The following is a 15,344-nucleotide window of genomic DNA, read 5'->3' as shown; positions in this document are numbered from 1 at the left end:
GATTACAGAAGTTTTTGTGTGTGTCTATGTGCAGGAGGAGGTGGAGCGGGAGATAATCAAGCAGGAGGAGAACGTGGACCCAGACTACTGGGAAAAACTCCTCCGCCATCACTACGAGCAGCAGCAGGAGGATCTGGCCCGCAACCTGGGCAAAGGCAAACGCATCCGAAAGCAGGTCAACTACAACGATACGACCCAGGAGGACCAAGGTCAGCAAACACACAGACACGCCATATACGCCACATCCATAAATGCCACGCTAATTTTAAAAGTTGGTGCCAGGGTTCAGCATTTAAGGCCATAATTAAATATGAGCAGAAATACACAATACACACAGAATATAGAAAAGGGGTTCCTGGCTGACCACTGGCTTGTAAACAGGTTTCAAAAAAGTCAGTAGCATTTTTTTAAAGTAAGAAGAGGCTATGGTTTTTCTTCTGCTCTGTTATCTTCAAAAGGAAACGCTCAATGTGCCCCGATTTGACATTCATTATACGGATTAGTCTCTTGTCTTTTTCAAATGATTTTCCAGCAGTTTAGTTGCTGCACCGCATATTACCGCCTCCAACAGTCATTACTGAATGTTTTGAATGGCATTCTGGGAGCTGTTTGCCCAATTACCACCAAACAGATCATCTTAAGGATTAACACTTCATTTGTTCTATTTAGGATATTTCTCTGAGCTGAGCATGGAAGTATACCTGCGTAATATTTTCAGTAGCTTGATCCTGGGCTTTAAACTGAGACATTTGTATTGAAGCTTTGGATAATATAACATTATATAGATCGGTGTAACACTCTCTCTCTCTCTGCTGGCTTTAGTGCAAGTTAATAGCTCTTAACCAAACACATTTCAATTGACTATCTAGCTGATGATCCAATAACAGAACAGTCCTACTCCAGCTGCTGCCTGCTTGGCTTCATTAGTGATTTAACAAGGTGACATTATCTGAATAATTTGGATGTATCAGTTCAGGCCAGAACACCACAGAAATTAATCACTATGTTTATTAAATCCTCTTAGGTTGTAAGTCTCGGCAGGAGATTTTGACCTGCATTCAATCAGTTACAGAGTGTGCTATGCTGGTATTGGATCTCATGCATTTATAAAGTCTTCTCAGTTGCATTTTTAAAGCACTTCCTTTTAATAGTGCATAATACAATTTCTGTGTCTACTGCAGTTATACATCATGTAGTTGTACTTTTAAGAGTGGCCTCAAGGTTCCGATGGCCACGGTTCAACAGTAGTTGAATGTTAGAGTGTAAAGATTTCAAAACCCATCACGGCTTAGAGTACCCTCTAAGTTTAAAGTGATTTCCTGCCAGAGTAGTCAACTCTCACCTCACTTCCAGAGGACAGAAGTGGTTGTGTGTGCATGCCCAGCTGTAGTGGTCTGTAGTAATCTGCAGTGCCATGGCGCCCTCAGGTGGCCACCAATGGAAGCGAATGCAATGTACTGTTTCTCTTTGATGTGTGGCTCAGAGTGGCAGGATGATCTTTCAGACAATCAGTCGGAGTACTCTGTGGGGTCCGAGGACGAGGACGAAGATTTCGAGGAGAGGCCTGAAGGTAGAAAGCAAAAATACATCATTATCATCTTTATACAACTATTGAGCTACTCAAACAACACAACATTTAGGGATAGCACTACACCAGATAAACGATTCTATGGAAATTATTGAGGTCATACGTCGTTTTTCACATGGGGAAGACACTGAAGCATGAGTAACATGAGTATTGTTTCATTTTTGGTAGGTGGGCGCAGACAGTCTCGTCGGCAGCTGAAGAGTGAGAAAGACAAACCGCTGCCTCCCTTGCTGGCACGTGTTGGGGGCAGTATTGAGGTATGAATGACAGCAGATTTTGTAGTCTACTTTACAGGATATTCACATGCATGTTAACGTGGATGTTTATACGCTGTTTTCAGCAGTTTGTAGCTTTTTTAACAGCGTGACATACTGTGTGAGTTGTGACCAACCAGGGATGGTTTGGACCACCATATAGGCCAATAACAAACTCAGGGAGTGTATCTTTAAGATCAAAGTGTCTTCAAACAGCTGATTATTTGCCTGTCCTAACTACTCTGTGGGATGAGGTAAGCAAGGAGAGAAATAGAATTGCCATTAAAATAAAAGATGACCATAAACTGAATGTACTATACTATATTACACTGTTTTTATGTATTTATGAATAAGAATAATTTCCCCAAGACATGATTTTCTTCTGCTCAATTCTGACTTTTTGACTAAAGAGTACATTTCTATATTAAATATGTATACACAGTTTTCTATCTCAAGCTGCTTCCTCTCATTACAAGGTCCTGGGCTTCAATGCTCGCCAGAGGAAAGCCTTCCTTAATGCCATCATGCGTTGGGGCATGCCTCCACAGGATGCTTTCAACTCCCATTGGCTGGTGAGGGACCTGAGAGGGAAGAGTGAGCGTGAATTCAGGTAATGCCCCCGTATCTGTTTATACTTTAACGCTGATATACCAAGTTGTGGCATTTGATACTATAATTAACTCTGTTTTCACACAGTCCATTTGCTTTGTCAAACGCTGGCCACCATTCAGTGAAGAGGTAGCTCTGGGCTATTTTATTTGCTCCTCACATGTCATTGGTTCGCCAAGGGCAAAACTGTCTAGTGCTCAGATCAACTTTGCAGTGGTTGGCCTAGCCAATTTCAGGGTTACCCAAACTTTAGAACATTACATAAATATTCAGAATTTAGATTTTGGTTTGTGATTTCTTAACATTTCAAGTAAAGTACCTGCACTCAATTACTGCCACTACTACCACCGCAATTACTACAGCTATTGCTCCTATGATTACTATTAGTGCATTACAAATACAACTGGTGCTGCTTCTACTACCTCTACGACTGCTGTGACCATTGACATAGACAGGATTTTAGAAAGATATTCTACATCTGTTCCTTTTAAATTCATTTTATCCTCCATGTTTTATTTATTCAGTTACATTAAATTAAATTAAATTAAATTCTGGAAAATTACATTTTCAGTCTATTTTAATTCCCAACATGAAGGTCTTCAAACTTTTTACTCCACTGCTGGAGGAAAATATATATATAAATATATATATTATGCTGGATTGAAAGAGCTCAAATTTCAATATATCAAGTTTCAAAATAACCCATCATGTGAAATGACCATTGCTCCTAATACTATACTATTTTTACTTAATATGAAAATTGAATACATCCACTTCTGATATTCCTTCTGCTACTATTACAGCTACTAATACTGTAGTACAGAAATTACTGTCCAGTAGTCCTCATTCTAATACCACTCCTGCCAATAATACCCCTGCAACTCACACTAGTATTACTGTTATTGCTTTTACCAGTATAACTGCCTCTCCAGTCGCCCGCAGCAGTTTTAAATAGTAATAGGAATCCCTTGTCATATGTACTATTGTTTTTTGTTATTGTTGTTTTTTTCCAACAGGGCCTATGTGTCTCTGTTCATGAGACATCTATGCGAGCCGGGGGCAGATGGAGCAGAGACCTTTGCTGATGGAGTCCCACGTGAGGGACTATCTCGTCAGCATGTTCTCACCCGAATCGGAGTCATGTCCCTTGTCAGGAAAAAGGTACAGGTTATTCAAGCAAAGACATCTTCAACACAGAATACCAAATGTTCTACGGGAACGCTGTGAGATTAGTCAAAGTAGGTCACACTATCTAACGGAGGCAAATGCAGACGAGAAGAGAAACGTTCTTCTTTTTATCATTCTAGACATTCTACAAACCGGTTTTTAGATGCTGTGGGTTTTGTCGGCCTCTAAAGACTTTTTAATTATATAATAATTTTACTTAATCTCTTCTTTGTAGGTGCAAGAATTCGAGCATGTAAATGGAAAGCTGAGTTCTCCGGATCTGATTCCCATCGGCATGGAGCTAAAGAAACTGACTGAAAGTGTATCTTCTGATCCCAACACCCCTGTGCCAGCCAGTCCCATCGCTACGCAGCCCGGCACCCCCATCCCTCCAGGTCAGAACAAAGTGTCTGCATATATCAGGATATAATTTCCTACAAGTGCAAAGAAAAGTTCATGCTCAGATAAAAAGTTTTTGAAAAAGTCTGACTTTTTTGTGTTCTGAATTGTAGAGAAGCCAGAGTCTCTCTTGTGCGCCGCTGAGGACAAGGAGACCTCGGAGCATGATAGCAAGAAACTGTCAGAGCAGGAAGTGAGTCCTTTTAATTCTATTCCATCACTTTTATTCTCTTCTTCTTTATTGTCTTGTCCATCTTCTTGTAGACACCTTTTATCTTGTCTCTTTACCCTCTACCAAATTTCCTCCTCCTGTTTCCCTCGGCAGACTTCCAGTGCAGAGGCAGCATCTGTATCAGAGAAGGCAGCTGACAGTGAAGAGAGCAAGGCCAGCTCAGAGGAGAAAACAGGAGATGAGAGAGACAGAACCGAGTCGCCCTCCAAAAAAAACGAGCCATCTGTCAACTCAAAAGAACCCACTTTGAGACAGTCAGAACTATCAGCCAGTCAGACCTCACCGAAAGGTGAGTGGTGAATGACTGATGTTGAAAAATATAACTTTTTTGGCAGTGCTGTACTTTGTTTAACTTAATATTTTTTGTTCCTATTGTTCTCAGTGGAGCTCTGCAAAGAAACAGAGAAATGTTCAGAGAAAGGAGATACTGATTATCCTCTGGCAAAAGCAGAGGACAAGGAAAATAAGCCAGGTACATAAGCTGTGAATCCTTGAATGAAACTATATGAATGGTACAATAATTGTGCTTTTTAAGGTAAAGCAAATAACAATCTTGAGTGGTGGTCCTTTATTACTTTATATATACATTTTAAATGTTAACCCCAATTTAGCCAGGTTTCTTCAAAGATAATTCCTTCAAGACATCTTACTATTGTTGATTCAGCTGTTGCAGATGATTTGAAAAATGAAGATGCATTAGAGGGACGATTAAACGGCGATAAAGACATGCTGGATGAGATGGATGAGAGCAGGAGGGAGGACAGAAATGGATTTAAAGCCAAGTTCATGTTTAATATCGCTGATGGTGGTTTTACAGGTAAGAACAAAGCTACAAAAAACCCTTTCACTTGCAGCAACATAGTGAGTGTGTTTATGGGGCGTCAATAGATCACTTAATGGTATATCAATAGAGGTTGAGTGATATCTAAAATATGCAATCTATACTCCAAAGGCAGGAAACTTCTAAAGTTTTCATAGACAACCTCATTATGAAACCACATTATGTCACTTAAGAGTCAATTAACAAACATTAGAGGGCTACAAAATGTGTATTGTGTTTGTCAGCAGAACACATTTTTAGACTGTCATGACTAATTTCCATATAATTGGTCTGTAATATCTTGCAGTTCAGTTTTAATTATTGAATTTGAAATCTTTTTTTAAAACCGAGCAGCACACAGACAAGACTGTTGTGATGCTATCTAGAGACAATGAATGGACAGTGAATAATGAAAGAGCTGCCAGGACAGTATGACAGCACATGTGATGATTTGACGGGGAAAAAATTGGTATAATTTCATCTTGCAGCTGGAAGCCCTGCGTTTAAATTTAACTCTTTTGAACTTCATAAGTTTGCAGAGTCACATCATAAGTGATAAAGTCAGCAAGTGATTTTTTTTCTCTTGGCTCTGATTTCTCATCTCTGTCTAATGGAGAACACTGCAGAACTCACTTACATCTGCATGCAGTGTATGGCTATTTACTCTCTTTCTTTAATATATGTCTCCAGCCTTTTATCCAACCATACAGGCAACTATAGCACTAGATCTACTAATCCGATTCTTTTGAAGAGGTAATATTATGCCCCTTTCTCAGTTTAATATTTTTATTTTGACAAACATTTGCATGTGTTTATAGTCAAAAAGCACCTAGTTACAGCTGTACAAGCCATGGTTGCTAAGCAATGCCCCCAGTGAAACACAGAGAACATTGGAGAGAAACAAGCACAACAGAGTAAAGACTCTCACACTGAGCTCAAATGAAACAAGTGCACAAAATTAGGTAAATAAATAAAAATGTTGTTTCTTACAGAAGGGGCAGCCGCTCAAAGGTAATGGCAGAGATAAATGTTGAGATTAAGTTGTGACCTCTAACTTTAAAGAAGCGCTAACAGCTCATTTAAAGGACTATTGTTGTAGGATTTTGTGCCATTTAGTGGTGAGATTGCAGATTGATTCCAATGTAATAGTGGCTGCAAAAGTCTGCTTATGCTCCTTCAAAGAAGCAATCCTGCATCTCAATGAGACTTGGCTGGCTGGATGAATAAACAAAAAAACAAACAAATAAATAAATAAATACACACATCCCAACTTTGTGATTATGCATCTCACTAAATGTTCTATTTCAGTCTATTTCAGGTGCCAATGAAATAACTTGGTAATGAATCTTATTTGTGTTTTGTTAATGAACTTTTGTTTATCTTTCCACACCAGAAACCTCTTGAATAATTTTTTGTATTTTTGTAAAAACTGTCTTTATTACTCCGTCAGAGTTGCACACCCTTTGGCAAACCGAAGAGCGAGCGGCGCTGTCTTCTGGAAAGATGCATGACATCTGGCATCGTCGCCATGACTACTGGCTCTTGGCTGGCATTGTAACGTATCCTTTCCCAGATTTAGGAGCGAGTAGCTCAGCATCTGGCAAAGTATTGAATCACTTATGACCGCAGGCAGCTGCAGTCCAAGGACTGATATTTACAAAATGTTCCACAAACCTATCTTCATGGGTTTTTTTTGTTTGTTTCTTGTGAAGAATTTTATGAAGTTCTGTGCACTCACTTGTTATCCTTGACCGGGACTCTAACTCAGACATGGCTATGCTCGCTGGCAGGATATTCAGAATGACCCACGTTATGCTATTCTGAACGAACCCTTCAAGACGGAGATGCATAAGGGCAACTACCTAGAGATGAAGAACAAGTTCCTGGCTCGTCGGTTTAAGGCAATTGTGAAGTTTTTATAATTAAAAGTAACTACTGAAGGCTGAAATAATTCAAGGATTAACGGATTTGTTATATCTGAATGACCTGAAACAAATTGTCTCTGAAAATGTACTTTTCTCTGCATGTCATATCTGTGTTTCATTCTGTTGCTTTCCTTTCCGTCCTGGTTACTTACTCTCTCTGTCTCTCTGTCTCTCTGTCTCTGCAGTTGTTGGAGCAAGCTCTGGTGATTGAGGAGCAGCTTAGGCGGGCGGCTTACCTGAATATGACCCAGGACGCCAGTCACCCAGCCATGGCTCTCAACACACGCTTCGCTGAGGTGGAATGTCTGGCGGAGTCCCACCAGCACCTGTCCAAAGAGTCTCTGGCAGGGAACAAGCCTGCCAATGCAGTGCTGCACAAAGGTCTGCCATCCAGTTTTAAAAATATCCACAGCTGTAATTGTCAGAATACCTGTCTCACCTGACAAAGGATGGTACACAAGAGAAATAAACCTCCTTAAAAGGGCAAAATTACTATTATAAATTATACTTAAGACATTTGTCAGCCCACAGATAATCTATATTGTGTTTTTTTTAATCATTTGTGAATTGAGAGACATATTATTGTAGTCAGATGGGGTTTATTTTAATTTATTTTATTGAATAATTGATCATTTCCCTTTTCACATTGTGTGTCACTGGAAGAAGTTTTTCAGCCAGTAAAATGTCAATATAGTATTACAAAATATGTGTTCTAGTGAAGTGACTCGTTTTTACTCTTAAAAAAAAGCATTATTTTAATTGGAAACAGACTGGTCCATCCATCCAGGCAGCGAATTGAGTGGAAAGCAGATGGAAATGTATACACATCAGTAGTATTTGTAGAGCATCTAACAGGCAGGCAGTAAAGATCCTGTTTGACACAGCAGCTTCATTTTGTGCTAATTTAAATCACAATCAAAACATGCTTACAGTGATTAGTAGGATGAAAGTTTGGGAGGAGGCCAAGACCAATGAAATATTCAACTGAGAAATATTAGCGTTTCAGAATGTTGTTGCCTGTGACCCTTATTGATTTATCTTCCCGTGACAAAATTCATGGCATTTACTTCTTGCCAGTTGTTAATTTCAGGCCCTGGATCACACAATTAATGAGCTTCTTTTTTTTTTTTTTTTAAACGATTTGTGGTTACATTCATTTTTAATAGGATTTTTCAAAACTTCTTCATGCATTTGCCCTGCTTTTTGTTTCACTGATATCTGCCTCACTAATTGATACTTCAGTATCCATGTGGGCTTTAAATGGCAAGTAAAATCCCTCTCTGTGTGTCTGTTTTTCTACCTTCACAGTGCTGAACCAGCTGGAGGAACTTCTGAGTGACATGAAAGCAGATGTGACACGACTGCCCAACATGTTGTCCAGGATCCCGCCGGTGTCAGCCCGCCTGCAGATGTCTGAGAGGAGCATCCTCAGTCGCCTCACCAGCCGAGGCAGCGAACCTCCACCGCAACAGGTGAGAGGAGACGAGGCGCTCAAGGAGGTCAGATGGCGTTAGAAAACCCTCAAGTCGCACACAAGACATGCTTCTCTTTGTGAAAAAATAAAATGATCTTATGTTACACTAGTGCTGAGGGCAATGGTTGGTAGGTGCCACTACAGTGCCACTAATGGTGGTTTCGTTTCGGGGCAGCTTCAGGTTGCACCCAACACAGATAAGTGAGGTTAAACCCATGGGAAGATGATCTGGGGTAAGCTGAAAGAGGCTTATTTCGGTTAATCAAGTCTGGTGGCGAGTCTGTATCTGTTGGGAAAAGGGAGGTTCTGTTATGCTTTTTACAGATTGTGCACACATGGCAAAATACCTTCTGAGCATGGGCGATTCTAGGATCAGACCTTTAGGGGGGCTCAGCTCCTCATGAGAATGTGACATACAATGCCCTGCAAGTGTTCAAACCCTCTGCTAAACTACTCATTTCACTGGATAACGTAAATTACAACAATAAATATTAATACATAGTTGAGCGATCTAAAGTGTATAATAATAATGGTTCAGAATAAACAATCACAGATTTCTACAGAGAGGACCATGAGATAGTTAATGAGGGAAACACAATATTAATGACAGAACTATCCAAACTACATTAAAGCTGTTAAAATAAAACCATTTGAACCTGTAGCATAAATATTTGTCCCGTTTCTAACAGACAGGCTCGCAAAATAATTAAAGTCATAGAAAATATTTTTTAGAGAAAATAATTTTTAGAATATACAATAGTAATTCATTTATTTTTAGGGGTGCTGAGATCAAATTTAAAAACGATCTATGCCACTGCTTCTGATTTTTCGCATATTAATTCTTAAATTACCACCACTGAAGGATGCATTCTATGTATCCTAATTGTACTTTATTTGATCTTAATAGTATTGTTATTCTCCATCTTTATGCACATTTAGATGTTTTTATGGTCAGTTTATGTCTTTTTTGATGTGAAGCACTTGGTGTATGTCATTTATTTTGTTCTGAAGCACTTTGACCTGCATTTTTTGTATGGTAAATAAGGTTATTATTATTATTATTATTATTATTATTATTATTATTATTATTATTGTTATTATTATTATTATTATCAGGACTGTTTTGAACACATTTAAGATGGAGATTTTTGTTTTTGCACTGGTTTCTTGGTAAGAATAACTTGACTTTTTCCTTAATGGTTTGGACTCCGCTGGCTGTTACTAGGCAATGAAGGCTGGTGAGTCATAATAGTGAGGAAACAAAGCTCACTAAAATATGCTAGAGGGCTCAGTAAATTTAAGAAGAAAAAAGCAAAATCCAATAAATGGCCTCAACACTTTGAAGTACTCTGTTGGCTAGTCACGACTCAGGAACCACATTATTCCTTCAAAAGCCTGTGGAGACTTAAAATCACTATCCCCCATGGAAGAGTTTCCCCAGGTGTAAAAAAAGAAAAAAAGAACAACCCTTAAGCTGTTTACTTTTACCACTTAGCTCCACATTTTAGTCTCAAAGGATTTAACAGACTGTATTAATCATTTCTTTCATCTCTGCTGCACCTGTTCATCAGAGTTGAATGTGTGTTTTATTCTCGGTTATACAACAAATCGTGACAGCCAAGCAGTGCGATTGATCACGAGGTCTGACTGTGCTTTTTTGGTTGCTCTGCCAACATCTTGTAACCAGGGAGACAGTTGGCAATCTTGCTTTTGTTAATGTTCTATAAAAGCAACACTGCTGTTAGCATCCATCTCTCTTTCATTAATAGAATAATAATGGATTTGTGTTCTTCAGCCTTTTAGCCAGGGCGGGTTTGGCTGCTCCCAGATGTACAGCAGCAGCTTTGGTGGAGGATATAGAGGGCCAGGTGGACAGCCGATGGTCAACTACAGCCAGATGCCTCTGGGACCATATGTTAGTGGTAAGGATCAACTTTGTCTGTTTAACATTTACATTCGATCATATACGTGGAAAACATATGATAACAAAAGGTTTTTAATATGACTGTAATTGCCTGAAGTTCGAGTTGATGATGCCATTCAGGAAGATTAACTCTTACATACTGCTGATATTCTGACCCTTCATAGTGTGGAGTGGGTCATTTTTGACCTGGCTCAAGTTTTCCCATAATGCAACTCAATTGAATCTTTCATAAGTGCCTCCTTGCCTGTTAAATGCCAGTGTTTTTCAACTCCATGAACTCAGTTTGTAATGCAGTCTTTCTGATAAAAATGTGTAGTCTCTAAACCCAAATAACCCTCATGATGTCCTGATATTATGTATGTTCATATTTTTATTATCTTTTCAGACTTTGGAAGTCTCCCCTCAGAGCTACAGAAGACATTATACAACTAACCTAAACTGACCTTGATGTGTAAAATCAGGAGAGTGCCCCAATAACTATTTTATCAACTAAACTCTGAAGTCGCTTCATTAGCAACCTTCAAGGTTCTGATCACCTAAAGTGTAGACATGTTTAATGTAGTATTAGAGGATAATTCCATGAAATGCATACTCATATTTCTATAATCAGCATTAGTCACTTTATACAGTGGTTCTAGTGACTCCATTAAAGTTAATAATACTTACTGCAGAAGATTTTGTATTGATGCTGTGAAGTTCTGGATAATGTATAAAGAAAATGTTTAGCAGTTGTGTCAGGTATCCTGGTGAATGAAGTAAAGAGTGAGCTGAATAGCAATGAAATGCTGGATTTACTGACCTTGCTCTAGTTCCCACTCTCTTTTGTTAAAATTAACCACATAAGTACTACATCTCTTTCCTCTTTAGTGTCATCTAATGGCCCCCCACCCCCTACAAGCCATTTGGACAAGAAGTCACTTGACTCCTTGAGAGACGTGGCCACGCCTGATCTCAAGTCAGCCAAACCTAGTGATGTCATCTGCATTGAAGACTAGACCAGCTTTGTAACACTGACTTGAGGTCAGCGAGTCCCAGGGATGGAAAGTGCACAGATGACAGCTGCCCATCTCTTCTGCCACACCCCTCCCCCCTCTTTCTCTTGCTCTTTCCTGACTTCAAATCTACAAAATCAAGCTCTCTGTCTACAGGCAAAGCGATTAACTTTTTGATTAATGCAGATGTATCTATCTTAACAATTGCACTTTTATCTTTCAAGGATCCCATAGAAGTATTTCAGTAGATATTTGCTTTTGTTAACCTGTGCTAGAGAGCTGAAGACTAAGAGGAAAAATGGAGCAGCTTTTCTGAAAGAGGATTTTTTTCCCAGCCCTGCACTACAAGGCGAAACTTTGGCAGTACTGAGTTTCTGATGCTCTTGATTGGGGCTCATTCCAAACTTGGAATGTGTGTTTTGTTCGTGCCAGCCTCGACTTTTTTCATTCTGCGTATACCCTGTTGCTTTTATCCATTTGCCTATTCGCTGTACACTGTGACTGTGCCCTACTGGAGCTTGTTCCCTGTGAAGAGGATTTAAGGATGTCTTCAGTCATAGTTTGATCGGAGATTGTTTTTCTGAGGGCCAATATTGTTCCTTTAAATGAAAATGTGTTTTGTCATTCATGTAGTAACCAGTGGATAAAATATTTATTTGAAAGCATCAAAAACTATTATCATGTATGCAGTAGCTGGACACAGTCTGTCTGAATCCTCTAAAGACTGCCACCCGCTGGTACTTTGGAGAAAGTAATCTCTGCTACAACTGCAGATACACATACAGTAACTGCAGTACCACTAACCGGCTGCAAGGGTTGGCTTCTTGTACTGTATATACTCAGAGACTGCTGTTTATTTTACCTCACATAGGTTTAATCATAGTGAAAATATGTATACATACATGAGTGAAATCAGAAACCTGGCTTGGTATCGTACATGAAGATCGCAGAAGAAACTTTGGGAGTGGCAAAAATGATTTTTATTGCATTTCAGAGAAGACTGAGTATTTCTGTGTATGGTACAATATTTGTGATTCTTTCTATATTTGAATGTTAGTAGTGGCTGTAGAGCTGCGCTATAAACAGGAACTCATGTCGTCGACATCCACACACAAGGCCTCAATGTTCAAGCCTAACTGAGAACAGAGTCCTGAGTGGAGAGTTTGGGAGGGCTTTTTTTCCTCTTACATCCCAGGGACTTTCCCAGTTCCCTTTCATTGTTAGAACTGAATAAGAACATATGTGCTTACAGCGCAACGTCACCTCAAGTCTAGTATTTGTTGCAAAATGAGCTTTTGTTTGCTTATCTTTATGTTAAAGTAAAACTAGATGTATTTGGTCATTTGGTGCCATTAAAGGGGCTTTGCCCAACCTGGAGATGATCCAGTATGATTTGTTCTTTGATGCAGTGTATTCCCTCCACAGAGGTAAAGACTGTAATTGGTAATGTCACAGTCTAAACCGACATTTGAAGGAATATTCTCTGTATATCAGCTTTTAAGGACCAATGTTGCACATCTTTGATTATGTCTCCTCTTCTAGCTTCTTCAGTTACATTTTAGTTCTTCTTAGAGTTTTTACTGTTTAATATTGTTTACCCAGAGTGAACACACATTAGCATGGTATAGCTACATACTTTATTCATTCCATCAGCTACTATTGTGTGCTAAAGTGACTGTCCACTCTGTAAAACAATCTTTTATAAATTCAAGCTTATTATATTTCCTGTTCTATGAAGGTAATGCTCGAATGTTTGGACTCAAAGTGCAAATTATTATTGACATATTTGTCTTTTTTTTTTCTTTTCCAAAGACCAGTGGCATTACAGTGTTTGTATTATTATTGCCATTGCCACAGCACTTATATGAAATTGTTGGGATGACAATTGGTCTGATCTAAAGTGGAGAGGTAGTGTTGTACAGAGTTGGTGAGCGTATTTTCTTACTCTCTTTTTGCCAATTCATATGATTGTCCTGAGGTGCTCTCTTCTGACCCCCTTTCACCTACCTAGATTGTGTCACTGCAACCTCTTTGCCTGTTGTTTCTCAGACATGCTTCAAACACAGAAGCAAAGTTCAGTTTCAAAACATAACGGGACTCATTTCTAAACCACCATGAGATGAACCTTGAACAGCATCATATCAATTTCTGCGCTATTCTTTGTTAGTGTTTATCAGTGCTGTTTGGTTCGTTGTGTTTTTGTTCCTGCCAACAATTACTTGACTATGACATTTATTAGGTTGCTTGACAGATAGAACCTCAGAAACATGTAAATACTTGAAAGATTTTTCAGAAATAAGTCCATCTCATATAGATTTATGTATCAAACTGGAAAAAAAAAAGATTTGAATGTCTGCTGGATGGTGTTGCCATAGAACTGCAGTGTGCACCGTATGTGCTCATCAATCAAAATCCTGTCTTTTTCCCTCTGGAGTGATGACCATGAGATGACGTCAAAAACACGATACTCCAATGAAATGCAATCAAACTGAAGTCAGTATGAATGTAATGTCTGTTAGAAAAAAAAGGCTTCAGTCTAATATTATAAATATGTTAACAATGTATGTACATGCTTATTAACATGGCTTCAAAAGCTACCAAAAGACCCTGATAAAAGGCACCTTTGTTGCAGTGAATGCACAGCATGTGAAGCGTTTTATATGACGGTTCACTTTGGGGAGGAGGTAGTGTATCTAGCATTTACAGACAATGAGCTCCAAGCAGTGTATGGTTCTGATATTTGTGCTGTATAGCAATTGAATGAAAAAGTGAATTGTCATCTTTTTATTTGTATTCTGTGTATTTGTTCAATGTGTTTTAATAAATCTTCTGGACAACAGTCACATTGTGATTTTTTCCCCTTCTTCTGCTGGTAGTTGTTCTGCAGAGGAATCAAGATGAGTGTGCATGAATAATTTAGCTGAAATGAGGAGTACTCCAGATTTAATTAAGACAGTTGACTTTCTTGAGTTTACCACACAGGTTACCTTGTGTTTATGGTGAAGTGTTCTCCAGTGCTGCACGTCACAATCTGCATGAGCCTGCAGTACTGTAAATGTGATTAGAGGCAGAAATAGAAGCACTGATGTAGTCATAGAGATAAAAATAGCAGACCATTCACAGTGTGGTATCAGAAAGTAGTTCAAAGACAAAATATATCAAATGGAAAACTAAGAATATGAAATTAAAATTTGACAATATTGCATGAAAATCACTCAAACTTCATTATGACACCACATTGGTATAAATATTTGTTTGAGATATGTATAATTACTGTAACACAAAGGTACAAAGGCACACAGGTACCTACTGTGTATCTGAATTAGTAACTCAAGCAGAAATATAGTAATATTCTGACACTTTTGCTAGTTCACCTGAGGATTTAAGGGTTAAAACAGACCTGTCCCTAACCCTAACCCACTCAGCATCTTTAAGGGAGTAGCGAAAAATTATCTACTCTTTCTGCAAGTTTTGCATCATTATGTTAACAGAATCCAATCATATTTATTTTCAGGATCGGCAACGGTGACAGCATGATTACATATTTGTAGGTTTCATTTAATTATTTTCATTAATTCATTCTTTCATCCCAAATTCTCAGACTTATTTTAAGACTTCTCAATATTTTCATGTTATTTCCTAAATAAAAACATATAAGAAAGTATATCATATAAAACTGTGCTACTTTAATATATAATGACTGAAATTAATCAAATCAGTGGATTAATAAGTGAATTAATGCTGGTATCCTTATTTTGCTGAACATTCAGGTTTTGTGTGCATGTGTGTGTATTAACCACTCTTTTGGCTACTCTTTTTTCCCCACATATCTCTTGATGCATCTCAATAGACTTCCTGGTTAAATAAAGGTTTGATTAAAATTTTTTTTTAAAAACCTTAAAGCTGCTAATCGTTTTCTCAAATGCTGACTAAATACATTTTCATTAAAGCTATACTTAC

At 38.5% G+C, this 15,344-nt stretch overlaps 1 protein-coding gene across 1 annotated transcript in view; it reads left to right on the top strand.

The window, feature by feature from the left end:
• chd5 (chromodomain helicase DNA binding protein 5) overlaps window positions 1-11,461 on the top strand; it is a 34,877-nt gene extending 23,416 nt beyond the window's left edge. Inside the window, exons 25-40 of the mRNA XM_062443353.1 lie at window positions 35-209; window positions 1,484-1,570; window positions 1,757-1,845; window positions 2,319-2,452; window positions 3,468-3,612; window positions 3,854-4,013; window positions 4,131-4,210; window positions 4,343-4,538; window positions 4,632-4,721; window positions 4,923-5,066; window positions 6,520-6,628; window positions 6,838-6,970; window positions 7,180-7,375; window positions 8,303-8,466; window positions 10,264-10,390; window positions 11,260-11,461. Of these exons, the coding sequence (XP_062299337.1) occupies window positions 35-209; window positions 1,484-1,570; window positions 1,757-1,845; window positions 2,319-2,452; window positions 3,468-3,612; window positions 3,854-4,013; window positions 4,131-4,210; window positions 4,343-4,538; window positions 4,632-4,721; window positions 4,923-5,066; window positions 6,520-6,628; window positions 6,838-6,970; window positions 7,180-7,375; window positions 8,303-8,466; window positions 10,264-10,390; window positions 11,260-11,387 (2,157 nt within the window). The 3' untranslated portion in view covers window positions 11,388-11,461. The remainder of the gene's footprint in view (window positions 1-34; window positions 210-1,483; window positions 1,571-1,756; window positions 1,846-2,318; window positions 2,453-3,467; window positions 3,613-3,853; window positions 4,014-4,130; window positions 4,211-4,342; window positions 4,539-4,631; window positions 4,722-4,922; window positions 5,067-6,519; window positions 6,629-6,837; window positions 6,971-7,179; window positions 7,376-8,302; window positions 8,467-10,263; window positions 10,391-11,259) is intronic.
• Window positions 11,462-15,344: the final 3,883 nt, after the last annotated feature.

This window comes from Scomber scombrus, chromosome 3 (assembly GCF_963691925.1).
Source record: "Scomber scombrus chromosome 3, fScoSco1.1, whole genome shotgun sequence".
Taxonomy (NCBI): Eukaryota; Metazoa; Chordata; class Actinopteri; order Scombriformes; family Scombridae; genus Scomber; species Scomber scombrus.
Note: the sequence above shows the minus strand (reverse complement) of the source record. Positions and strands in the feature narration are given on the sequence as shown.